Source organism: Anolis carolinensis, chromosome 2 (genome assembly GCF_035594765.1).
Source record: "Anolis carolinensis isolate JA03-04 chromosome 2, rAnoCar3.1.pri, whole genome shotgun sequence".
In the NCBI taxonomy this organism is placed as follows: domain Eukaryota; kingdom Metazoa; phylum Chordata; class Lepidosauria; order Squamata; family Dactyloidae; genus Anolis; species Anolis carolinensis.
The window spans coordinates 192,242,519-192,267,758 of NC_085842.1; the positions used below are offsets into that span (position 1 = coordinate 192,242,519).

General features: G+C 40.9%; 1 protein-coding gene across 5 annotated transcripts in view; it reads right to left on the minus strand.

Annotated features, from left to right (window-relative positions):
• pnpla6 (patatin like phospholipase domain containing 6) overlaps positions 1–25,240 on the minus strand; it is a 67,707-nt gene that overhangs the window by 25,848 nt on the left and 16,619 nt on the right. For all 5 annotated transcript variants that reach the window (XM_008103795.2, XM_008103790.2, XM_008103796.2 and 2 more), the window contains 18 exons: positions 21,698–21,779; positions 20,505–20,573; positions 18,592–18,679; positions 18,393–18,475; positions 17,385–17,479; positions 14,785–14,925; positions 11,476–11,635; positions 11,164–11,244; positions 10,096–10,224; positions 9,348–9,428; positions 8,922–9,072; positions 8,065–8,148; positions 7,856–7,950; positions 7,410–7,601; positions 7,128–7,205; positions 2,089–2,294; positions 796–927; positions 332–455 (listed from right to left, as the gene is read on the minus strand). In XM_008103795.2, the coding sequence (XP_008102002.2) occupies positions 332–455; positions 796–927; positions 2,089–2,294; positions 7,128–7,205; positions 7,410–7,601; positions 7,856–7,950; positions 8,065–8,148; positions 8,922–9,072; positions 9,348–9,428; positions 10,096–10,224; positions 11,164–11,244; positions 11,476–11,635; positions 14,785–14,925; positions 17,385–17,479; positions 18,393–18,475; positions 18,592–18,679; positions 20,505–20,573; positions 21,698–21,736 (2,028 nt within the window). In that variant the 5' untranslated portion in view covers positions 21,737–21,779. The remainder of the gene's footprint in view (positions 1–331; positions 456–795; positions 928–2,088; positions 2,295–7,127; positions 7,206–7,409; positions 7,602–7,855; positions 7,951–8,064; positions 8,149–8,921; positions 9,073–9,347; positions 9,429–10,095; positions 10,225–11,163; positions 11,245–11,475; positions 11,636–14,784; positions 14,926–17,384; positions 17,480–18,392; positions 18,476–18,591; positions 18,680–20,504; positions 20,574–21,697; positions 21,780–25,240) is intronic.

A 25,240-nucleotide genomic window follows, 5' to 3' on the forward strand; every position in this document is an offset into this window, starting at 1 on the left:
TCTATAAATCCACAGCACACTACTACTGAATAAGTGTGTGCATCCATTTAGAGCAGGGGTCGCATACTCTGTCCCTCAGCCCCTCAAATGCATTAAAACATATGAAAATAACCCCAGCGTCATAAGGATACAACACCTGTATTGCTCCCAAATACCTCCATTTTTTATGCTGAAAGGTATTTCAGCTTGCCATGCAACTTGTGGCTAAGGCAAGATGTGCAGGAAGGACAGGACTAAAGGCACCCAGCTTTTATAGAGTGATATGTCATTCAACTGCCAGCCTACAACTCTTGGGTGCTCTTGCCAAATTGTTTCTCATCCTACCACTCACCACTCCGATAAGGTCTCCACGGCCATACTCTCCTACCAACTCCTTCTTGCCATTGCCCTTCTGGATCACAGAGCGCAGCCGCCCATTCAGAACAATGTAGGTGCAATCTGACTTGTCACCCTGCCTGAAGAGGAAAAAACTGGTTAAATCTTCCTGAGGTTTGTGGTACCCATAGAAGTCTCATCTGCAACAGCATTTTGTATGAGACAATGGATATGCACGTCTCATCAGTGCACTTTCTTTCAGAGCAGGTGAGTGCCTTGTCTCCCCTTTCAGTTTTAGAGTGCAACACTGGAGAGACTGAAGTGAGAGAATTCAAGCTGCAGAAACACGAAGAACAAATCTTTCCCTTGTGTGGAGGAGAAGCTTCGAGCCTGTTCAATTCTAAAATGGAGCAGAGACACTTTTTCAAAACAAAGGGGCAATTCCAGACAAGACAGGGAGCAGCTGCTACTCTTCCATACCTGTAAAGGGCACGTCCAGCCTCCACAGCCATCCAGTCAATTGCAAAGTCCATCTGGCGCACAAACGGAGACATACGGGCTGCTACAGTATGGGCTACATTCAGGACCACACTTGGCTGTTCCCGCATAATCCTAGAAGAGGGAGAAGTCATGGGCATCACATGGAAAGTTCCCATTCAGCCCTCTGTGTTCCCCATGTGAGGATGGGGAAATATCTCCAACTGACACCAAGGAAATGCTTTGTCCTTGCTGTCATCACTCAGGGCAGACCAGACTGGATCAGATGAACAAAGTGCAAAGCTTGATTCATAAACTCTCACAGGAGAGTTGTTATATGCAAGAAAGTGGGTGCAGAGGTGTGTGAACAAATAGTGGTGCCCAAGAAGCTGCACAGATTTTGACTAACACAAACACTATTTTCAAAATGATAATCCATCATGGTTAAGATGGAAAATATCTGATTGCTCAGTGGGTGTTCTGTAATTGCAGTGGGAGTAAGTGGGGAAAGCATGGATTGCAGGCTGCAAGCAACACCTTCCAAATGTGATTTTGCAGCATCCCTCTTCCCAGTTTTGGACAAAAAGTAGAAGATTGAAAATAAATTTTAAAATATTCCCCACAATGTTTACCACAGAGCTCTATATTAAACTTATATCAAATAATATGCTTATTTATTGAAATTTACATCTCAACCTATATCCAGGGTTCTCTACAATATAATTAATCTAAATAATGTAAAATAATTTTAAATGTACTGCTTAAATTAGGGGTTTGTCAGTGGGAAATTGTTTTCAGGTAACGTTTTTCTTTTAGGGAAAAGCCTCTTCTTGGCCAAAACAGTTGAAACAGGTGGGGAGGAGGGAGGAATATTGAATCTGGTTATGAGAATATTTGAGTAAATAAGGAGGTTGAGGTCCAATAGAAGATACATAAGACCTGTGATTTAGATCATCTTGCAATCCTATATAAAAGAAATGTATAAACTGGAACATAGGAAGCTTTATATGTTGAGAGTGTAAGGAAGAAAAGGTTGTGGCTAAAAAAGCCTTCTTTTCATTTTGACTGCTGATGACAGCAACAGCCAAAATCTGTCCTTTCCATTCTACCTTCAGGGTAATTACAGGCCCTCTACACTTTGCAAAGGCTGAGAAAGGGATGGATCAAGACTGCCTAGTAGTGGGGGACCCATGCCAAGGATCATTGAGTGGGAATGGAGGTGCACCTGGGACAGAAATAAGGAATTGTGTAGAAAGCGAGGGTATGCATATGTGAACATGATAATGCATCACTCACTCATAGAAGTCAGACTTGGAAATCTTGAGGAAAGTACAGTCACGGTTGGCCTTGATAGTGAAAATGAGTGGTTCTCCAGTGAGGACGGCCAACTGGCCCACCATCTCGCCTGGCTGAGTCAGGAAGAGGCACACATCCTCGGCTTTGTCTATCATTCTCTGATAAACATGCAGACAGCCCCAAAGCACAAAGTGCAGACTGACATCCTGCCAAGATAAGAGCAGCAGTTACATATATAGGGAAGAGGTTCAAGGCTGGGAAGGGCAGAGAAAAGGAATAAAAGCAGATAACTAAAGAATTGGTATAAGGTGGCATTATTGTCATGGCATACAAACTCAATATATATAAACCTTCCTTGCTTAGTTTCTCCATATACCTCACAACCTCTGAGGATGCCTGCCATAGATGTGGGCAAAACGTCAGGAAATAATACTTCTGTAACATGGCCATACTGCCCGGAAAACACACAACAACAATGCAAACAGTTTGAAAAGACAAATAGCAATGGTTATTTAGTGTTTGTTTTTAAACACCTTCCTCTTAAACTCTGAAATCACACTGGTAGCTTTGCTGTGAAGGAACGCAGGAAACTCAAGAGTAGGCAATTTGGAAAGAGGCAAGAAAAAGAATCCAGCCAAGCTTGAGAAAATTATGTTTTTTGGACTACCGTTTCCAGGATCCTCTAGAAACCATAGACATTAATTGCGCTTTACTAAGGGAGTGGGAATTTGTAGAACTAGTATGTGCTTCTCTAAGGGAGTGGGAATTCATAGAATGTCAGAGACAGAACGCCACCAAATAAAGTTCAACACAGTTTATTAAAGTTACAGAACTAAAAATGCCCGTAAGAAACAAAAGACAAGGCAAACACTTGCCTTCAGTGTGAAAAGATACAAAAAAGACTCCGCTGATACTAAAAGCGGTTCGAAAGATAAACCGGATTAAACAGGAGTTTAATCCGGGTTAAACTAAAAATGCTTACTTCAGCCTGGCAATTTAAACAAACAAAAGTTGATAAACAAAGATTCAATGAAACGTAAATAATTGGCAGCAGATTCCTCTCTGCTACTCAAAAGCTACAAATGAGTAACTAAGATTGTTACTCCTCCGTGCAACGAGCGAAATCCGGATCCAGGCACATCAATGAGGGTAGCAACGGTCAGCAGGGTCCCAATCCGGTCCGAGGTCGAAAGCCAGGTACAGACGTCTTTAGTTCACAAGTTCCACCGATAGCCACAGAAGGGATAGTCCAAGGTCGTAGTCAGTCAGTCAGTCCAGCGTCAATCCAGAGTAGGCAATTAATGTCCGTCAAAAAGACGACGGAGGTCCAAGGTATTCAGCAAACGAATCACACCCGTCTTCAGGAAGTTCCCAACAAGAGCCCAAGCGTTCGTCCAGATTACCTTGCCCAACGCAATTAGCCCTGGATTCTAAACCCCATTTTATGCCAGTTTACAACTCCTCATCGCTGTCAGCTGTTACCCTAATTCCAGGTGCCTCATCATCATCATCCTCATCAGAGCTAAAACACCTTTGACTACGCCCCACAGCATCCCCAGCTGTGGATCCCGTTCCATCCCTCCAGCCCGTCCACGGGTCCGATCCTGCAACCCGCCAGTCGCCTCCCACACTACCATTGCCGGTGACACCCAAATCCTCCCTCACACGAGTCCATTCCATGTCATCCTCCTCAGAACTAACCATCTCTTCCTCCATTCCCTCGGTAAAACCCTCAAAGGAGTCTTCGTCTGTTGGTTCTGCAAATAAGTCCCGCAGCCGTTTCCTTTCTCGCTCCTCAAGAGAGTCTGACTCCCGAGGAGTCTTACGACCACGTCTCCCAGTATCGGAGCCATAAGGCTCAACCATAACATAGAACATTTGTATAGCACTCTTTTTTACTTAAAGCGCAAGGGATAGGGAGACTGCAGCTTCTTATATAATTTGTCAGTTGCATAATTCTAGAAGCCAGTGGTTGGGATTTTATCTGTTCTAATAGACACAATTTTGGGAGTCCATTGGGCTCCATTACATTGATTTTACACCAGCAATTATACATTCTGAGTTTAGACCGTGCATCGATTGTGTACATTTCCAGTTCAGATCTCACCGCAGCAGCTGAGGTCCTTTTATCTATTCCCAATATGCTTCTCAAGTGCTGAGAATATGGTTGATCTATTACTGAGATGGAATTTAAGCCCCATACTTCTGCTGCATATAAAAGCATAGGTGTAACCTTAGCTTTATATACTTTTAATTATTGGGATTAAGGTACCTGGGTGGTTATGTGTTTTTACTTTAAGTATTAAATTCAGGCAAACCTTTGCTCTGAGTGAGCTCCTTTGATGATGAAAAGTCCAAGAACCAGTCTTGGAGAAAGTTACTCCAAGATAAGGGAAGGTGTTTACTTGTTCTATAACCTCACCATCCAATTGCCATCTATGTCTCTGCTGTCTTTTTCCAAACACCATTAGTTTTTTATTTAGATTTGTTGATTATTAGAGAGTTATCCTGGAAACAGGAGCTAAGTCTTCTTAATAACCTAAGAAGTCCAACTTGCAAATATGATAGTAATATCATATCATCAATATATAGCAAAGTGTTACAGAACGTATTTAGGACTTTAGGCATATGAACTACAGGGTCCTTCATTACTCCTTAGCTTATTTCAAAATACTTCTCTGTTCACTGTATCAAATGCTGCAGAAAAGTCAATAAAGTTAATTGATTGTTCTGTTTTAACTTGTGTTGTTGGGCTTGTCCCCATGTGAGCCGCCCTGAGTCCCTTCGGTGAGGTGGATACAAAAATAAAGTTGCTGTTGTTGTTGTTGTTGTTGTTGTTATTATTGTTGTTATTATTATTATTAAAGGCAGAATACACATGTCTCCTCTTACAGACGTATTTGGCAATCAAGTGGTTTAAAATAAAACAGTTAATGATGGTACATCGTTTTTGTCTAAAACCAGCTTGTTCTTCTGCAAATATACATTTTTCGTTTACCTAGCTTTCAACTCTGCTCAATAGGAACCTAGTGTACATTTTGGCAACAATATCTATTAAACTAATGAGCCTATAATTACTAGGATCTTTTTTTGTTCTCTTTTTTATATATACGGGAAGCACTACTGTCAACTTTCATCTGACTGGAATGTGACAGGTATTGTTTATATGTGTAAACAAGTCAGCCAAAAGAGTTCACAATTTTACACCACCCTGCTGCTCTCAGATACCAACCCAGTTATAACCTACAATGCTGCCAAGTTTTGTGTAGCAGCACTTAAAATCCACCGAGTGATGACTGGATCCCAAAGTTAACCATCTATCAGCTAACTGAAATGTAAATCAGTTCTTCCCACCCCAGTCCCCTAGACTTCTGCCCTGAATGCTCCTACACCTTCATCAATCTCCTTCCCTCTCCATCCCTTTTTAGTCCCCTCCCTTCTCTAAATAAATCTAAAAGGCTAAAAACAAAGGTCTGTTGAAGATTTTAATGTACAATGCTTCTATAAAACTGTACCTCACTTATGCTGGTCTATGACCGTAATAAAGATTTTCATTTGATTTGAGGAGCCCACCAATTGGGATCTTTTAAAAATAATTTGGTTGGTAAGAAATCTTCCCCATGTGCTTTATCACTCTTTATGCTTTTAATGATACATTGTATCTCTTTTTCTGAAACTGGTGGCCAGGGGGAGGAGCTTCAATGCATAATGGATCTTTGCTTAAGTGCTTTTTCTCTACAGATTCTGTTAAAGCATATAAACCTTAATAATAATTCTCCCAATCCTTGGCTGAGACTGGTATATCAAGTTAAAATCTCTGTTCGTTTAATATTCCTGCTACAGAATGCTAAAATACAGTAGAGTCTCACTTATCCAACATAAACAGGCCGGCAGAAAGTTGGATGAGCAAAAATGTTGGATAATAAGGAGGGATTAAGGAAAAGCCTATTAAACATCAAATTACATTATGATTTTACAAATAAAGCACCATGTTTTACAACAAACTGACAGAAAAAGCAGCTCAATTCATTGCAACGTTATGTAGTAATTACTGTATTTACGAATGTAGTACAAAAACATCGCAATGTATTGAAAACATTGACTACAAAAACATTGACTACTAAAAGGCAAACTGGTTTGGATAATACAGAATGTTGGATAAGTGAAGGTTGGATAAGCAAGACTCTACTGTATAGCCATTATGTTTCATCTAAACCAAGCTTATCTAATCAGCAGTCTGTGGGCTGCATGCAGTCCAGGGCACCTTTGAATGCAGTCCAACACAAAATCATAAACTTATTTAAAACATGGAGATTTTGTTTTTTTAAACTCAATTGTGCAGTTCTCAAGTTTGAATTCAGATGACAATGGAATGGAATAATCAGAGTATGTTACATCTACTACAAATATCAGAGTATTATTCGTAATTCACATTATAATTGCAGACAATTAGGTCAGAAGACCTGCTTGACAATTTTAAAAGACCTTCTGAACGAGGTGGTGCATAATCAGTTATTATTAGTGTTCGCATAGTTGTGGCCCACAACAATTCTTCTTCCAATGTGGCCCAGGGAAGGCAATAGGTTGGACACCCCTGGCACTAAACCCATTTGCCTGACCCTTGTTTCACAACATTTTTCCTAGTCCTGTCCTTGGATAGTGAGAAATTGAAATCAGGTTCAGGAGACCATTGAGCTTTTACAGGACAAATTACATAAAGAGAGTCAGAAGGAACTGGAATCTGGGAAGCCTGGGAAAAAAGGCTTGTGTGTGTGGAAGGGAGGTTTAGATTTGTGTATTTTCCCCTTCCTAAAAGTGGTATTCATTAAGTAATGGACTAGGATTACAGACAGAAGAAGCCATTCTACACAAAAAACACCACTACTAAGCACATTTCTCACTCCTTCCCCAGACTGCCCTGTTCATAGGAGTTCTTCTCTTATTTGTGTGAATTTTAAAGTTACCAGAGAGAAGAGGCTGCCTACAAATACGACTCCTCTGGCCTTCTTTATTGATTACCTGCCTTCCACAATTCCTACCTGATCTCCTTGACGAGCAATCACTGTTCCAGCCTTGGCATGATGCAGCAACACCCGATTATTCAGCAAGGAGGGATCCTGTGGAAAGAGGGAGATAATCATTCTGCTTAGATTTTAGGGCCATGCCCAGTAACAACAACCAGTTGTGCAAAGGAGATGTTACAGCTAATTCCCCAACTACTGACTATTAGAAACCTCCTTTACAATGATCCTGTCTGCTGTACTTCCTGTTGACAGTGAAAATATGGTGAGTGGGATAGGAACATTAACAGCAGCCTCTACCTCAATTTTCATGAGCTTGACCAGCTCTCGTTTGGCAGCTTCAAAAATGGCACTCGTCTGGCGGCCCTGGTAGGGTCCAAAAGGGCAGTCTCCAGTTGCTGAGTCATCTTCACAGTAGTTATAGTGGTAGATTCCAGAAGGTTGCTCCTCTACTGTTACAGATTTCCGATCACGAGACTCATGGGACACTGACTGCCAAGGATGGGCACAAGATAAAAGAAGAGCACGCAGAAGGAACAGAAGCCTACCTATATGAGGTACCCAAAATACCTCATTTCCATCAAAACAAGGCAATCCAAATCCTGTCCCTCTTGATGGTGTCTGACTGGGGGCTACAACCAAACATCAAGCAGACAGAAATTCTGGAAATTCTGGTTGCCTCTTGATTCCAGTCAGTAAGTTCGACCCACAGGGGAAGCAGGGAATTTCTATCAGCACAGACCTACCCGGGCAAAGACGGAGCTATCCTCCTGAAGAGATACTGAGATGCGGCCTCGCTCGTAGGCCATGTCAAAATCTGAACGAGGTCCCTTTTGAATTCCTGAAATTTTTAAAAAAGATTTAACTAGTCACCATAGGTATAAAGGCCAAGGTCTCAAGGGTACAAATGTGTTATTGAAATGGGAAGAGAGAAAGTGGCAAGAGAGAGACCTACCTGAGATGTCAACTGGCATGGAGATGCAACGACTCAACAGTGGGGCCCCAGGTGGCTCCAGTAAGCCTGGCTTCAGTGGGTCACCTGGGAATATAAAAGGCTATCACTCACCAGAACAACACACATGGAAGTGCCAGACTTGCACATACTTGGGGCACAGGCTCCAATATTTTCACATACCAAGGGCTTCTAAATCGTTACCAGGACAGATTTTTTAGATATTTACTATTGGTTTGCAGTTTGGTGAGGGAAAATCAGATGGCAGCTGAGACAAGGTAGGGTTCTGAGTTCTAGATTCCTAGACAACCTTGACAGAGACATGCTGTAAGAGCTTATGACTCACAGAAGTAATCTCTGAATATCCAGCTCCAGTGATATCTGAGACATCATCACAGAGGTGGCAGTCAAACATGCTTACCACCATAAGCATTGGAGTACCAAAGAGATGCATTTTCATCTCCCCACAAGATATGTACCTTGATCTTGGGCATATTAAATCCCATGTCTATGACTGAGAGTAGTCTTATTCTCACAATCCTATTTGTGCTTTCAAATAACAGCCTTTCTATCATTCTAGAGAAACAAATAGCTGCATCCACACCACAAATAAGCTTACAGCCAGCACTGGGAGATGAAAGCTAGCTGAGGATAGGCAGTTATTAATAGGATGAGTAAGGCAGGAGGTTCAGCAGTTGAATAATGCTTAGCCACACTGATACCTATGTGGGCCTTGACATGAGAGGTGAAAGAGAGTTGTAGAAATGAGAAGTGCATGTGCGTCTCTCATGACAGGCATCCATGGACATCACTGAAAATTATTAACTTCCCATGGAAAATCCCAGGACAGATCCTCTTACCTTGCTCCTTGGGGGAAGTGTCCTGCTGCCTTCCAGCACTATCTTTGGCTTCCTCAATGGAGGAAGCACTAATTACCCGCTTGCTGTGCCGGACAGGACTGGTGCGGGAGGTGTGGCTTGACTGGGGAAAAAGCCGCAGTGGCTGCATCTCCTGAGGACAAGAAAGCCAGGTTTATCATACAAACAAGTGGTAAGCCTGCTCAAGCTTCTTATATTTGGAAATCCCATTTTCTTCAGACCCAAAGTTCTAATCCTTAAGCAACAGTAAGGGCAAAGTATTCTGTACAGGCTGAGATATAATTTACTTTTACTTCCAATATTTCAAGGAATCGCTTAACATTGAGAACAGGTTTCTGTAAGATATAGAAATAAAAGGAGTCATCAGGAGCGGAATTGAACAGAACACGTTATTGGCTAATAACTCACATGGCTAAAAAGCTCATTTGTCAGGCCAAGATAGTTGTGCAAGGCCAAGAAGGTGACTCTCTGCAGGCGCACCATGATGATCTGAATGGGAAGGAACAACAGCAGAAGATTAGCAAGAATCGAATCAACATGGTGAGGTTTGTATGGCAACGGGAGTGAAACTGGTGCCCAATAAATATTAAAGACTAGAAGGAAAGCTGCTCAATGCAAATTTTTCAATTCACCCAACAATCATAGTCTTTTAAAGGGCTGGCTTTGCTTTCCATCCAAGGGTTGCTTTGGTCAGGATAACAGAATCTGAGCTTCACTGATACAGAAGATACACATAGGCCCGAGGAGATCTGTCCCCCAACAACCCCCCTTTTTCTTCATCACATCTTTGACACAGATGGAGGGATGAGCCCAGTATAAAATATATGTGCAATTATTGTCTGCAAATACTGCAGGGAAAATGCAGATGACCCTCATTGTAAAGTAAAGAAGCCAAGGACATTTGCATTATTTTATTTTCCTGCAAGTCACGGGAAGAATCAAGTTCTTAGAGCTATCACCACCATACCACCACTGAAAGTTCAGCCACTGCAGATGTTTGGAATACATTTGGGACAAATGCTGGAGTTGTGTATGTGTGTGTATATGTATGAGAAATAAAACAATTCATACATAAGCAGGAAAATAGTGGCTGTAAAGAGGTAGAGAGAGGACAATATGGAAGAGCTGACACTGGGCAGGGTTAGCAGGGACTTACCTGCACCACCCGGACAAGACTCTCAGGGTATTTCTCAAAGACAGCCGAGAAGGCTTCTACAGGAAGACGTAAAACTGTAGAGTCCTCAGCTACCCGTGCAGACACTGTCCTATATGGTCTTTGGTGGCCCTGTCAAAAGGACATCCAAGAGATCTAAGCAGTATACAGAAATCCATGTCTCCTATGGAAAGTGCTGGAATAAGTGGAAGACACCAATCACACAAGGTGTCTCATCCTCAGAACCAAGTAAAGCCACACTCACTGCATAGGGTCAATTTTCTGAGGTAACCAGATTTTATTGAGAAAAAAAAACCATCAAATTCCATTTGCTCTACTAGCTAGAGGTGTTTTGGTTTATACTGGGATCACTTTCCCAAATTCCCAAGTTCAAGGTCCATTCAATGGAAACAAAGAACAAAAATTAAAAAGAAGGTGTGTGTGCGCGTTGGCTTATTGAGGCTCTAGCTAAGATCTAGGACTACTAGGGCAGAATCTACATTGCCTTATATCCCAGGATTGGATTCCAGATTATCTGGCAGTGTAGACTCATATAATCCAGTTCAAATCAGATAACCTGGGATCAGATCCTGGGATATAGGGCAGTGGAGATTCAGCCTAGGATACTTGTAATGTATATAGGAAACTGATTGAGAAAAAGGAATGTGTCACGGGATAAAGGAGAAATTTTTTGGTCCACATTTTAATGTGAACCTTATGATTTTTTGCACATTGCAAAAGCATATGAGAACTGAAATGCAATTTTCCTCCAGTATTCACATTTATTTGGCTTTTGCAATACAACTCTGTAATTTTAAAAATGTGTTCATTAGAGAAAAGTACACACATGTTTACGTTAAATTAGGATAAACAGATTTCAAAACTGTGCCCATAAGAAAAAAATAACCATACAAATGTATTTATTAAAATAAAAAATATTTTTAAAAATTAAATAGATGTGGAATGATACAAAGTTATCATAACACTGGAAATGCAGACGAAAGTGAAAGATTCATCCAAGCCTAGTTGCAAGAGCAGATAACAACTCCTGTGTATGAAATAGGACCTTACCGTAATGACATCCAGGATACTGAGAAGACTGTGCACACTGTCCCCTGGAAACACCTCCTTCACCAGAGTCTCTTTTCCATCCTAAATCACACACACATGAAGATGTAATAGTGAGAATCATCCACAAGGTTTAAAAAGGATTGTGTGTTCCTGCATGGTTCTGTTGAGTTCTGTCCATTTCAGCAGTTCTCTGTGAGGAGCACCAAGCTCTATAGCGCCCCCTGCTCTATGGAGTACATAGCTGGGATCAGCACAGCCTCTTATTGAATGCCTGGCGATGCCATGCTGAAGTCTTCCTTCAGAAACACTCACCTGTTCAGACAAGTAGAGTTCCAGTTTTCCATCTTGGACCACGTAGATGCTGGTATCAGGTTGGCCTGGGCGAAAGACATACTCGCCTTGCTGACACTGTTGGAAAGTCATGTGTTTGCACAGCTCTAGGAACAAGGGCTTCTCAAAGTGCCCCAACACCCTGGGAAAGAAAGAGGGAAGCAGGAAAAGGGCATCATCACTATAACTGTCTCATCATGCCATTCTGATGGCACCAGCATATAGAAAGATGTACACTACATATGATATCTCATACCTTTTTAATAGAAAGAAAAGGATTGGTCACAGGACCCATAAGGCATCACAGGACCAGGAATGGTCACAGGAACCATAAGAATATTTATTATTTATTTACAGTATTTATATTCTGCCCTTCTCATCCCGAAGGGGACTCAGGGTGGATCACAATGCACATATACATGGCAAATATTCAATGGCATTATTAGACATACAACACATACAAACAGTCAGTAAAGGCAATTTAACATTTTCCCAACTTCTTGCTTCATGAGGTTATGCTTGATTCCGGCCACAGGGGGAACTGCCGCTTCATCCACTGTGACACCGAGTCCTTTGATCGTAGTACTTCCTCCTTGCTCTTCTAACGCTGGCAATTTTATGGTGTCGTAAATTAAATTAGATTAACCTAATTCGGTACCTAAATTCTCTACTCACAGCTACAGTTGTTTTGTACTGCTTAGGTGGACAGTAAGCTAGGCTTGTACAACAGCATCTCTGTTGTACAAGTCACTACGAAATGACAAATTCACTGCTTTGTACAGTTGTAATCTGTCATAGGGAACTCTAGGCACCATGTGACTGAAAGGCAGGATATGCACCAAAATAAACATCTATTTTGTCTTTTTTAAACCTATGTGTATTTAAACTACTTTGTTGTGTTAGCTCCCTATAAAATATTGAGAAAACCATTATTTAAAAAAGGTTGTATTTTTTCATATAAGTGACATAAACATGGTTTTTAAGGCCCTAATAAAATCTAAACTTAAATTTAAATTAGAGAAAATTTATAGCGTGATTAGGCATTGGGGATACCCATGTAGCCTCCGGCCTTGTCCCCTCGGGCATTGACTTACCAAGAAATGAAACTTGGTAAACTTGCTACATATTTATGATAACTGACTCATAAAATAATAACCTTCACTATCCACAGGAAACTAAAAATCTGTCTCATGTTTACTCAAGAAATCAGATGACTAATGCAGGTGCAAGTGATCTTTAAAACACAGTGGGAGAGAAGAAGCCCTTTGGACTTAAGATGTTTTAAAGGTTCTTTGACTAGCTGGAAAGCCTGGTGATATATTGACAGCATACTGTAAAGAAAATATTGCATGCTGTTTTCTTGGCCAAGATCTAATTAAAGCAGATAGGGTTCATGCATTTTAGTTGTGGTTGTTTCTGATATTTGGAGGTTTATACTGCTGCTTATGAAGCCAAAATACACCACATAATTCCACACATGAGAGAGGGGTATTAGGAGATCAGCAGAAGTCCAATAAATGTTTAGGAGTAGTCCTATTCAGACACAAAACTACCCAGAGAGAAGTCTAAGTATGTTAAGTTATTAAAGCTTTCACAAAAAATACTTTGGAAAATAAAAACTTAGCTAGAGCCACAGCTCTATGACACAGCCCGATTCTACAGCAGTGGTTCTCAACCTGTGGGTCCCCAGGTGTTTTGGCCTACAACTCCCAGAAATCCCAGCCAGTTTACCAGCTGTTAGGATTTCTGGGAGTTGAAGGTCAAAACACCTGGGGACCCACAGGTTGAGAACCACTGTTCTACAGCATTTCCAGGTAGGCTTGGGAAAGACTCTAGTATAAAGTTTTGGGGGAGTGTGTCTGTAGGGCAACACTGTGCTACACAGACCAATGGTCTGACTCCATGTAAGGCAGCACTCTGTGCTCCTACATGTAGCCTCCAAAAAAAAAGCCTTGTCATAAGAGGCGCTTTTCCAGGGCATTAAAGGAGTGGAGAGAGAGATGGTCAAGTTAACCTGGGTTTATCTCAGTTGACTTAAAGCCTCTTTAAATTCCATGACAGCCTATGTATGAGAGAGAATATTCAAGTAGTGATGGATATGTCAGGCAAAGATTGTAGCTTAAATAAAATTTATTCTTCTCTAATGGTGCATCTACACTGTATAATTACTGCAGTTTGATACCATTTTAATTGCCATGGCTTAACAACTTTATTCTTATATCCCACCCCACCTCCCCGAAGGGACTCAGAGTGGCTTACATGGGGATCAAGCCTTAAAAACATAATGATACATAGCATGAAATTACATTCCAAGATTCATAAAATATATAAAAACATTGAACATCATAATTCAATAATCCAACTGTGCTGTGGACATATACTATGGAATTGTGGGAGTTGTGGTTTTACAATGTCTTTAGCTTTTTCTACAAAGAAAGCTGGTACTTCCAGGATTTTATAGCATTGAGTCATGGCAGTTAAAGTGGTGTCACACTGCATTCATTCTACAGTGTGTGTACACTTTTAGTTATGTTCACTGTTTATCCATTATCATTTCAGAACAGATATAATCTGTTATAGGGAGATCCTGAAAAAGCTTGGAACAGTAGGAGTACTGGCCCTGTAATCCATGAACATAAGAAGAGTCTTTCTGAGACCCTATCAGGCCTACCATTCTCTTTTCATCCCCCTGCTCTCTTTCCAGGGAGTTCCAGTGGAGTCCATAAGAATGACATAAACACAATGACACCCTTCTGTGAATAATTCCCAGCAAGGGAAATACAGAAACATAGAAGAGTAACTCACTTCTCCTTTGAGCATATCAGCACATCTTTCTCTCTTCAAGCTGTCAGTACATTTATGTGAACAACTTAAAAATGTAATCAGCCCTTCTTGTAATTACATTCTTTGGAGAGTCAGAGCAATGGCAAGAGAAGAAAACAAAGCCAATAAAAGCAGCTCCACATAGTTCTATAAGTGCTCACATTTCAGGAATGCTTTTTTTGTGAAATGTGCTACTTTTAAGGGAACATACCACAATCTCAGGTGCCATGTTCTGCAGTACCAGATTAGATGATAAGATCTGGGAAATTGTCCTTCTCAGGCTATGGTCATGATTGTATTACTTCTTACATTCTAGGTAAGAATAGGATCTAGGCCCTTTGGCAGAGTTGAGATCCCCTCTATTCTATAATATAGTGTCAGCTACTGCCAAAGCACTTCTTGCAGTTTCCCTCAATGTTAATTCAGTGCCTGAACTGAGATCACATGACCCTCCTGGTAAATGCTTACCGCACATTCTTCAACATGTAAAGCACCTCAGAGGGGAGGTGGGAGTTGGCCACGTCAAACTCTGTGAGATCTGCTTCCAGGACAGAGGGGGGTGGCTCCTTCAGTTGAAGGGTTGGCAGCTCTTTCTTGATGCGCAGGATCCTGAGCACAGAAAGAAAGGACTGAGATCCCACAGTTAAGGAAACAGGTTCTCCTTGCAAGGAAAGAGAAGTACTCACAACACTGAGTGAACAAAAGGCAGTTCTCCCTCCAATATCCATGATAATAATTTACACTGCCCTACATCCCAGGACCTGATCCGATTTTCTGTTTTGAACTGGATTATATGAATCTCCATTGCTGGATAATCTGGGATAAGAAGATAATCTGGGATCAGATCCTGGAATATAGGTCAGTGTAGATCCAGCATAAGCAGTCAAAAACATTTTTCAATACTCCAGTTTGGTTTTGTGAATATTTGACAATTTTACAGAAGGTGAACAGTGTTTTTCTAAACAGAAAGCTCATTATTATGGTCTGAAAGGGACATCCAGTTCACCCCCAAATTTAAATACGTCCTCTATGTTGATTCTAAAGTGCATGTGGCTAGTTCTTGGTAAGCAGCACACATATTTTAAAAATTAAAATGCATACTTTTTATTTTGAAGCAAGTTTTTCATCCTTGCAGTTGCAAAGAACGTTGATGTTCAATTGTGGAGTTTGTTTCCAAAAAGTACCAAATCCAAGAAATTGAAAAATGAGGCATAGGTTGGCTACGAGTAGAATAATATGCACAGATCAAAACTATCAAAATGTATCAAACCACTTTGGTACAGTGTTTCAAAGACTGCATTTTACAGCAAAAGAATACACAGCCTCAACATGTTTTTTTAATTACTGTAAAATTTGTTCAGAATTGCCTAATTCAGGGAAGAGCAATATCTAGCCTGAAAGCCTAATCTAGCAGAAGAACGGTCCAAATCTGGCTCACAATGGGTCCAGAAACAGCTCTGCCACCTCCTCAAAATCCATCTTCTCCCAGGAACAATGCATGGTAGATGGAAAGTATAAAGGAATTGCTTAATTATTTAAGATCTCTGATTGGAAACATCTTGTGTTTCCCACACGGTCCACCCCTCCAAAGGGGAAAGATGAACAAGGAGCTGAGGGAAGCCAAGCACATTTCAACGGATCTAGGTTTGCTCATCCCCTGCATTCCTATTCCTCCCTTTTCAGAGCGTCAGATAAAAACAACTGCACTGGATGCTTTATGAGAGTACCAGTGACATTAGTGGGCATGGCCACAACACTCCAAGCCATGGCATGCCTAGTGGCAGGGGGGCATTTGGTACACTTATGCATATTTATGTGCATGGGACCTAAAAACTCTGGAGAAGGTCTCTTCAACCGTCAGCCCTCCAGGTGTTTGGGCCTCCACCTCGCAAAAGCCCTAGCCAGCTTGTTCAATGGCCAGGAATTCTGAGAGCTGAAGTCCAAAACACCTGGAGGGCCGTAGGTTGAAGATGTCTGCCCTAAAGGAACCTGTCCAATCTTGGAAGCTAAGAAGGATCAGCCCTGTTTAGTACTTGAATGGGAGACCCCCAACAAATACCAGCTGCTGCATTCCTTGCCTAAGAAAACCCTATGAAATTCCTAGTGCCACCATATGTAGACAAGACAATTTGAAGGCATTATATGCATGCATGTGTATAGCTTTGGGGAGGGTAAAGAAATACAGCTGTATCTTCCAAATATTTGCCGGGGAATCATGATTAAGGCTTGGCAAGAAGATTTTGAAATATTGGGGTCCTTTCACAACACACTAAACACACATATTAAGCAAGAGATCCATTTCATGTTATACAGTTTTCATATAACCTGGATTCTTTTTAAAATCCGAAATGAACATTGTCTTAGTTTGGAAAAACTAGAAAATTGCTCTCTCCAGATTTTCAATGCGATTCAATTTCCAGCAGAATTTCCGGTTGAATTATCAGTGGAAGTAGATAACAGAATCCCTCTGGAGGGTTAGAATAAGATTCTGTGAGCATTTTCTAAGTTCTCCAGAGTGATTTTATGGCATTCAAGTTCTTTGGGTAGAAAAGAAAATGTGTTTGTATCTATACATGGTTTTACTGTATGTATGGGTAAGTGTGTACGTTTTGTATGTTTCACATGTTTTGATATGGTCAAAATTGACTAATCAATAAAGAGTTGTTTTTGTTGTGTTTAATGAGACCATGTAATAAGTAGGTCTATTGCACAGAACTATGTTGCCTGCAATTCCAGCTTAACTGCTATGGCAATATCCTGTGGAATCCTGGGGCTTGTGGTTTTGTGAGACACAAAAGCTTTTTGGTTGATGATCCCAAATGTCCCCCTTGAACTACAAAGACCAGCATATATCCAGGTGAGCTTGCCTGTTCCCTGAAGGAATGGCCTAGGGGCCCATTGGCTCCATTTCTGGCTGGGGGCCTTAGCACCCTTGACAGAACCTGAATCCATTGTTGTGGGCCCAGTACAGGCTCTTCAATAGTCCAAGAGCTTTGTCCAAAGATGTCCTTATCCCTTAACAATGACTACTCCCATCTCCACTGCCCTGTAGCAACTTATCTCCTTACTTCTTAGCAATGTTTAGCATTTTGAGTTTCTTCTTCATGCGTGGCCGCGAAGCGGAGATAGTGGTATCAACAAGTGAGGATGTGGATTGAGAAACCTGTCAAGAGAGTAGATGTGGTTAGCAGAAAGCCAAGGAAGTACATCTAAATCATCTTGCTACTTCCCACACATATTTTGTCCATGATCATACTCATTGTACATTTATTGTTCATGATCACATTCATCTTCCAGAAGCAAGGCTCTTTAAGGAAACAAAAATCGGATTCTCCCTTTGGAAATATTAGGTTTGTAGCAAACACAGAAATGTAACACAAAGAAAAATTAAAATGAATTTTTTATATTTCTGTCAAAAATTAATGAATAGGCTAGCAAATCAAATACTAGCATACTACATTATGTAACAAAATTTGGAAAAAAAATCTGTTCCTGGTTTGAAAGTGTTATTTCCTGTTTAATTTTGTGATACTTACTTTGAAAGTAGTTGTTATACTTCAGAAACCTTGTTTTGTGGCTGCCACAAACTTTGTTGAATTGGTTAAGACTTGATGAGATATTTATTGAAAAACTATAGCAAAATGTCCTGCAGGGTGTCCCAAAAACACAGTTTTTGCAATTTAATAAACTTTTAATATGTTTTAATGATAGAACTGATTAGGAAATGACATTTATAACCCAGGAACAACAATAACAATATAGTGTTATTTGTAAGCTCCAATTAGCTCAGTTATAATAACAAATTTGTGTTTGTGTGTGAGTGAGTGAGTGTGAGAGAGAGGAGGGGGGAGTTTAATACTAGCCAGATGCAAATCCTCAGCAAACACTGTCCAAAACACTTCCCTGAAGCACAATCCAAGCTCCAAGATACCCAATTTAGTCACAGGATACATAGAATTTGTCCACCAAGAAACTACATTAACAGAATGGCCACTTCGGTCAAACAATTAATCTCAAAAGAAGGCTGAACACTCCAACCCCAGTACCTACCCTCTGTGTCTTTCCCTTCCCATTACCTTGCGCATGATCTTCCGTCCATAGAACAACACTTTGTCTCGCTTGCGAAATCGGTATTTGGGCTGCTCCTGAGCCTGAACCTCTGAGAGGAGGAAGCAAAGTCACAAATTGAGGAAACCCAGCAGCCTTGGACAAAATCTGCCACAGACCAAAAATTCCCTTCTGAAATCTACTTTCCAACACCAAAGGATCACTTACTCTGAAGGCGAAACCGCCGGATCAACACTAGGATCAAAGCAGCAACAAGGAGCACAGAAAGCCCAACTCCTATTACAACACCCAACACCTGTGGGAAAGTTAGAACCAAGTTAATGTGACAATGAAAAGCATATTCTTGCCATTTATTTGGGGAAATAGTCAGAACAGCTCCATCCCACTATACAGAATTTTTGAAAGTTATTATTTAAACTAAAAAACTTTTAAACCGTCCAGCCAATATAGGATTCCGGTAGTTGTAATCAAAAATAACTTTTCCAAATACAGTCCATGGGCAGAGACACAAGTTAAGAGGATCTGCTTTTCTGAGCATACACAACTGAGCGTACCAGAAGGCCCTAGGGAGGAACAAATTTGGGTTGCGTAAGCAGGGAAGGGGGTGGATGAACTAAAGAATCACTTGCTAGGCTTGCAAGGAAAATAAGTTTCTTGATGTAATGGTTAAGAACTCCTGCTCTATGCATTCCCAATTGTTTATGAAGCAAGCTATCTTGTAACTATCCTTTCTGTTTTTTTTTTTGGGGGGGGGGGGGGAATACAAAATGCTATATTGGACCTGAAGAGTAAATGTTACAGGATTAATGTTGACTTTAATATGATGCAGGAATAAACATTCTCATAAAGCAAATGTGCAAATCTTACTTCTTATTCATGTTCTTAGAAACAGAGATCTGGTGTATACTGGACCCCTTCTATTATCTGACTTGTCTTTCATCAGGCATTTTGTGTTTCTCATTTGCTTTCTCTTTGTATTCTTTACAGGGCTTTCAAAAACATCTGAAGGGCCTCTCTTGGCACACCTGCCTTAGAAGCACTTCTCAGTACTGGTAAAAGTCTCCCTGAAATAATCTCACTAAGGGGATCTGTCAGGGCCCGTCTGTCCCTACTTTTAGGAAGACTCACCTGGTTACGTAGATTTTGGATTGTCATTAACAAGTAATTACTCAAATAAAACACAACTGCAGTTTATGAGGAGGATGGGTAGACAGACTGCAGTGTCTCTTCTGCTCAAGGAGAAAATTTCTTCTTGGCAGATGTACCATTAAAACAATTGGTAGTGAAATATTGGTAGTGAAACCTAACATCAAATTAAACCTAATGCTGCTTTGTAGTGAAGCAGCTGTAATCTCTTCAAACACTCGAGACCTAGGCATGGGTGCTAGCCTGTCTGTACATGAAATGTGTCCCAAACAAAACAAAAATAGCTAACATTCTAGCTAAAGAAAAAAAAAAGGGGGGGGGGGAAAGGGATGGAATTTTAGGGTGTTGCAGGAAAGATAATGCAGCTCCAGACCTGGCTCCCAATGACAGCATCTCAAGGATAGAACTAGTTGAACCATGTATTTTTCTTAAATGTTTGTTTTTAAATTCTGATTTGAAATGCTTTTTAATACCTGCTCTGGATTTGTGTTTTAATTGTAATTTTTCTTGTATTTAATATTACTGTGGCTTATCCTGCTTGGGAGAAATATGGACAAAGGTCCAGTAAAACTTTGATCCATTTAGTCTGTTATGATGTATTTTAATGGGCTCACTCAGATGCTACTTAAGATCTTTACTGGCTGTTTTTTTATTTGCTACTTTTGTTTAAATAGTTGGATTCACTGACAGCTGCTTTGCATGCATTTGCACAGAAAAGTAGTACAGAAATGTACTAAAGAAAATAACCACAACAACATATGTCTGGTCAGCAGGAGCCATGGCAAAGTTACTCAGATCACACTGAGAACAGTATCAGGAATTGTGCCAATTCTAGTCTAAATCTATTTCTGAAGTTTTGAATAAGGTGGGGGAGTTGGAAACAGACACATTGCGTCCATACAGCATGCTCCATCTCCACAGTTTGGACCCCAAGCCTGTCCAATTGAGAGGTCCTTGTCATGAATTCCCCTCACCATGCTGGTCTGAAGCTGATCTTCCACAAAGAGCTTGATGTTGGAAAGCACAGCTGTCAGGGTTGCATCCTGCAAGGGAAGAAAAAGCAGCAGGCACTGAGGGACAGGAGCTAGGGACACTCAGAAACAAAAAATGCAGAAGGAGGGAAGAAAACTAATGTCTGGCATCAGGAATCTGTGCCCTCCAGGTGCTGTTTAGCTACAAATCCAACAACAATGGGAGGGCTGTTAAATACTAGCTCACCACAGATTAGAGGGGGTTTATGGTACAGCAGTGTGCCATAAACCCCCTATACAGGAGTGGGTGGGCATCAATTCTGTTAATTACATCTTCCAGTGTCCCCATTTACTCTGGCCAACTCTGAGAGGGGTGCCAGGAATTGTAGCGAGAATAGCCATGTCAATCACTAGATCACACTACAAGCAGCCATTTCTAAGTTTTCATTCAGTGCATTCACAATACTTTCAGCAAAAGGGCCCTATTGATTCCCATTTGTTTAGAGGAATGCATAAATTAATGTTAAGCAATGGAAGCTAGGCCTTTACATAGTGCAAGACAAGCAGATCAGTGGACAGCTATGAGCCCGTTAGAACCTTAAGATCTTCCGGGGAGGCCCTGCTCTCGATCCCACCTGCCTCGCAGGCGCGGCTGGTGGGGACGAGGGACAGGGCCTTCTCGGTGGTGGCTCCCCGGCTGTGGAACTCCCTCCCCAGCGATATCCGGCAAACCCCTTCCCTCCTGGGATTTAGAAGAAAACTAAAAACTTGGCTCTGCGCCCAGGCATTCAGCGAATAAGCTCACTGGCTGATGTAATCGGGTCGCAAATCTGTAATTGTAGCAGTAGTGAATGACCGAGGATGGTGCAATATTGCTGCCTTGCAGCGTTTTAATTTTTATATACTTTTTATCACGTTTTTATCATGTTTTAATTGTTTTGTTTTATAGTATATTTGTTGCTGGCCCTTGTGGCAGAATGTAAGCCGCTCTGAGTCCCCTCGGGGAGAAGGGCGGGGTATAAATGCATGTAATAAATAATAAATAAGGCCCATACAGGACTGAGGGGAACATGCGCGGGCAGGACCTCCTCTTGAGCAAGCCTTGAGAAAGGGAAGGTATCTGGCGGTCTGGATGTCAAGCAGGAGAGCTGTAGTCACTTGTGACTGCACATGAAGCAAGAACAAGAAGGCAATACCTCTGGCTCCTCCTGTGGTTCTGATTCACTCTGCCCCATTGTGACTATCAACTTTGCTTCCAGGCCCAGTCCATCAAAAATCCTGCAGACAAGAGAGAAATTCACATAGTGTCAGGTGTTCCAGACATCTAACAGTCTGTTTAAAAGAAAAGTCTTATATGTTTTCAAACAGTACTTTATTTGTTCACAAACAGCAGCATCAGTTACTCATGGACTTCTTTGTTGGAACTGAGGATCTCTACAGAATCATCTTTAGAAAAGGCCTTGTACCCCCAGTGGTTCATAGGTTCATCAATCATACCTTCAAACCTTTGTATTACTGTGAGAACGTTTCAATTCCCCAGTCATATCTGATTCTAGGCATAAATAGGGTTTTAATGCTCCACCCCATTCTCTCAATTTCCCTTTGTACCAACAAAATTGATTTATTTTATGATGTTTTTACTGTTCTGGTTTTAATTGTTTTAATTACACTGTTTAACTGTTATGTGTTTTAATTATGTAATTTGAATTGCTTGTTTATGTTGGGCTTGGTCCCCATGTAAGTTGCCCCGAGTGCCTTCAGGGAGATGGAGCTGGGTTGTAAGAATAAAGTAGTAGTAGTAGTAGTAGTAGTAGTAGTAGTGGAGCCCCAGTGGCGAAGTGTGTTAAAGCATTGAGCTGCTGAACTTGCAGACCAAAAGGTTCCAGGTTCAAATCCTGGGAGCGGAGTGAGTGCCCGCTGTTAGCTCCAGCTTCTGCCAACCTAGCAGTTCAAAAACATGCCAATGTGAGTAGATCAATAGGTATCGCTCCGGCGGGAAGATAACGGTGCTCCATGCAGTCAGGCCGGCCACATGACCTTGGAGGTGTCTACGGACAACGCCAGCTCTTTGGCTTAGAAAAGGAGATGAGCACCAACCCCCAGAGTCAGACATGACTGGACTTAATGTCAGGGGAAAACCTTTACCTTTACCTATAATGTTTATATGTTTTAATGTGTTTTTAACTCTAATTTTTAAATTTTTGACTTAAATGCACCCTTTTTTTAGTAGTAGTAGTAGTAGTTGTTGTTGTTGTTGTTGTTATTATAATTATTATTATTATTATTATACCTTGCATGTCTCCATATAGTATATATACAACACTGGTATGTCCCATGTTGACCTTTATGGTATGACTTCAAAGGAGTCATGACACAGAACAGAATTCCAGGACAATATAAAGCTTTTGCAGAGCTTGGAAATAAGCAGTTACAAATAAGAAGATGCTTACAATTAATCCTCTCTAGTGAAGGTACAATACATGGACATTATGAGAGGAACTTAATAAGGAATCATTTCACTCTTTTTGTGTATAGGTATGTATACCTATTAGTTCGGGTCTTTTTATAGTATTTACAAGGGTGTACAGACACTAAATAGTGGCGGAAGAAATCACCTGCTGGTCTGACCTATACCTTCTGTTTGTGCCTCATTGTCTGTTTTTTTTTTTAAGAATTACAAGTTTATTTTTTAAGAAATCTACAATATAATTAACAACATAAAGCCCATCAACTATTAACAATCAAATTCCTTAGCAATCAACTATGCACATTGAATTTCCCAAACATTATGTCATAGTTATCATCATGTAAGGTCACCTTCCATAAACCTGTGTGGTTTGGTGATTTTAATTGCTTATGTTAATGTATTCAATAAACAAAACTCTTTTTTCAATATAATATAACCAAGAGGCATAATTACGTATATAAAAAATATTTGATGAACCCAGCACCTGATAGCAAAATAACATACATTCCATCTCAAAACCAAATGAGACCAACCATTTCCATTGACAGTGTTCCCCCACTACTTGGCGGTTTGCTTATCGCAGACTCGTTGTTTTGCGGGGAAACTGCCCCCAAGTCCTCCACGTTTTCCGGCATGGCCTGGCTGGAGTGGCGAGAGAAGCCAGACCTCGGCGCCTCTTCCAGGCTCTTGCTGCTGCCGCCAGCCTTCACTCTCTCACCCTCCCTCCCTCGCTCACTCAACTGGCAGGAGCAGCGTTCCTTCTTCTCTGGCTGCAGGAACAGAGGCAGCCAGAGCAACATGGTGGGCCCGGAGCAAGGGCCTAGCCAGCGCTGGTAGGAAAGCATTCACTAGCTCCCCGGGACTTGCAAGGGGGAGAAAAGCCACATAATAATTAAAATAATGTATAAATATTAATATTAAAATAGTGTCCCTACTTCACGGATTTCCACTTATCGCGGGAGGTCCTGGAACGGAACCCCTGCGATAAGTGAGGGAACACTGTATCTCTTATCAATATTTATAATTAACAGAAGTTTTTTTCTCAGCCATTGTAAAAAAAACTGGACATAATTCATCCAAACTAAAACAGTCTGAGATGAATACATTATACTGGTCAACACACATCTTGGTGCCTCAAACGTTAGACCTGTTTATGGGTATATGTGATCTGTTGATTCCAAAATTTGCTGACTCGTTTCCCCTCATTAGCTCTAGTTTTTGAGATACGGAACACATGCCATACACCAGTTGTCATCTCCTCGCTCATAGAAAATCATGATAACCATATCTAAGAAACTACAGCTGATGAAGTCTATTTCTGAATCAGCTACCCAAACAACCCCAGAAACAGGTTTGAAAACCAAGATACCAATATTTTTTGTTGGGCTGTTTTATAGGAATCATTCATTTAATGTCAGAGGGAGGCAAAAGTAATGTTTGGAGACCAAAAAAAATGTGGAAGTAAAAACATTTTTCAGACAATGGGGAGAAAATGGAACTACAGAAATCAGGAACCTTGGCTCACCACTCTGTAAAACTGATTTTTTAAAAAATTAATCTGCTTGTTCTTAGGTTTCTCATATTGTTTCTTCCAATTGTAGGCTACATTATGAAAATCATTCTAATTCTTTGTTTGAATGATCTCTTGTTTCATAACTTCCATTGTTTAAAAGACAAAGATGGACTCAAGGTTCCTGTGTAATTTGGTATCTTAGCAAAAGGTGTTAATTCTGGGCAGGGGAGCTCCTTTGTGGAAAATCAATTCAGAACTTACTGTCATCAAACCAGCTGACTACAACTGCATCTACATTGTAGAATTAATGCAGTCTGATACACTTTTAACTCCCATGCCTAAATGCTACGGAATAATGGGAATGGTAGTTTTACAAAGTCTTCATCCTTCTTTACAAAAGAGTGCTAGTGCATTACCAAAAAACAACTCTAAGAGCAGGAGAGCAGAGCAACTGAACATTGCAAGGTGGACTCAGGTGCCTCAAGAGAGGCTGGGAAAACAGAGTCAGTGAGTTGAATGAAGGCCATCAGGTTCATGACTCAGAAAGAAGCCCAGAGGGCACACAAGGAGAAATGATGAAAGGAACCAGGTTGAAAACATCTTCCCAGTCCAAGACTAGTCTGGGAAGAGAAGCTTCTCAAAACACGAAATCCCCATTCCAGCATTTCAAAAACATTTGTTAGATCATATTCCCTTTACATTTGCCAATTTGTTTAAATTATGCCTTCTTTCCAGTGAGGCTTCAAATTCCTAAGAGCA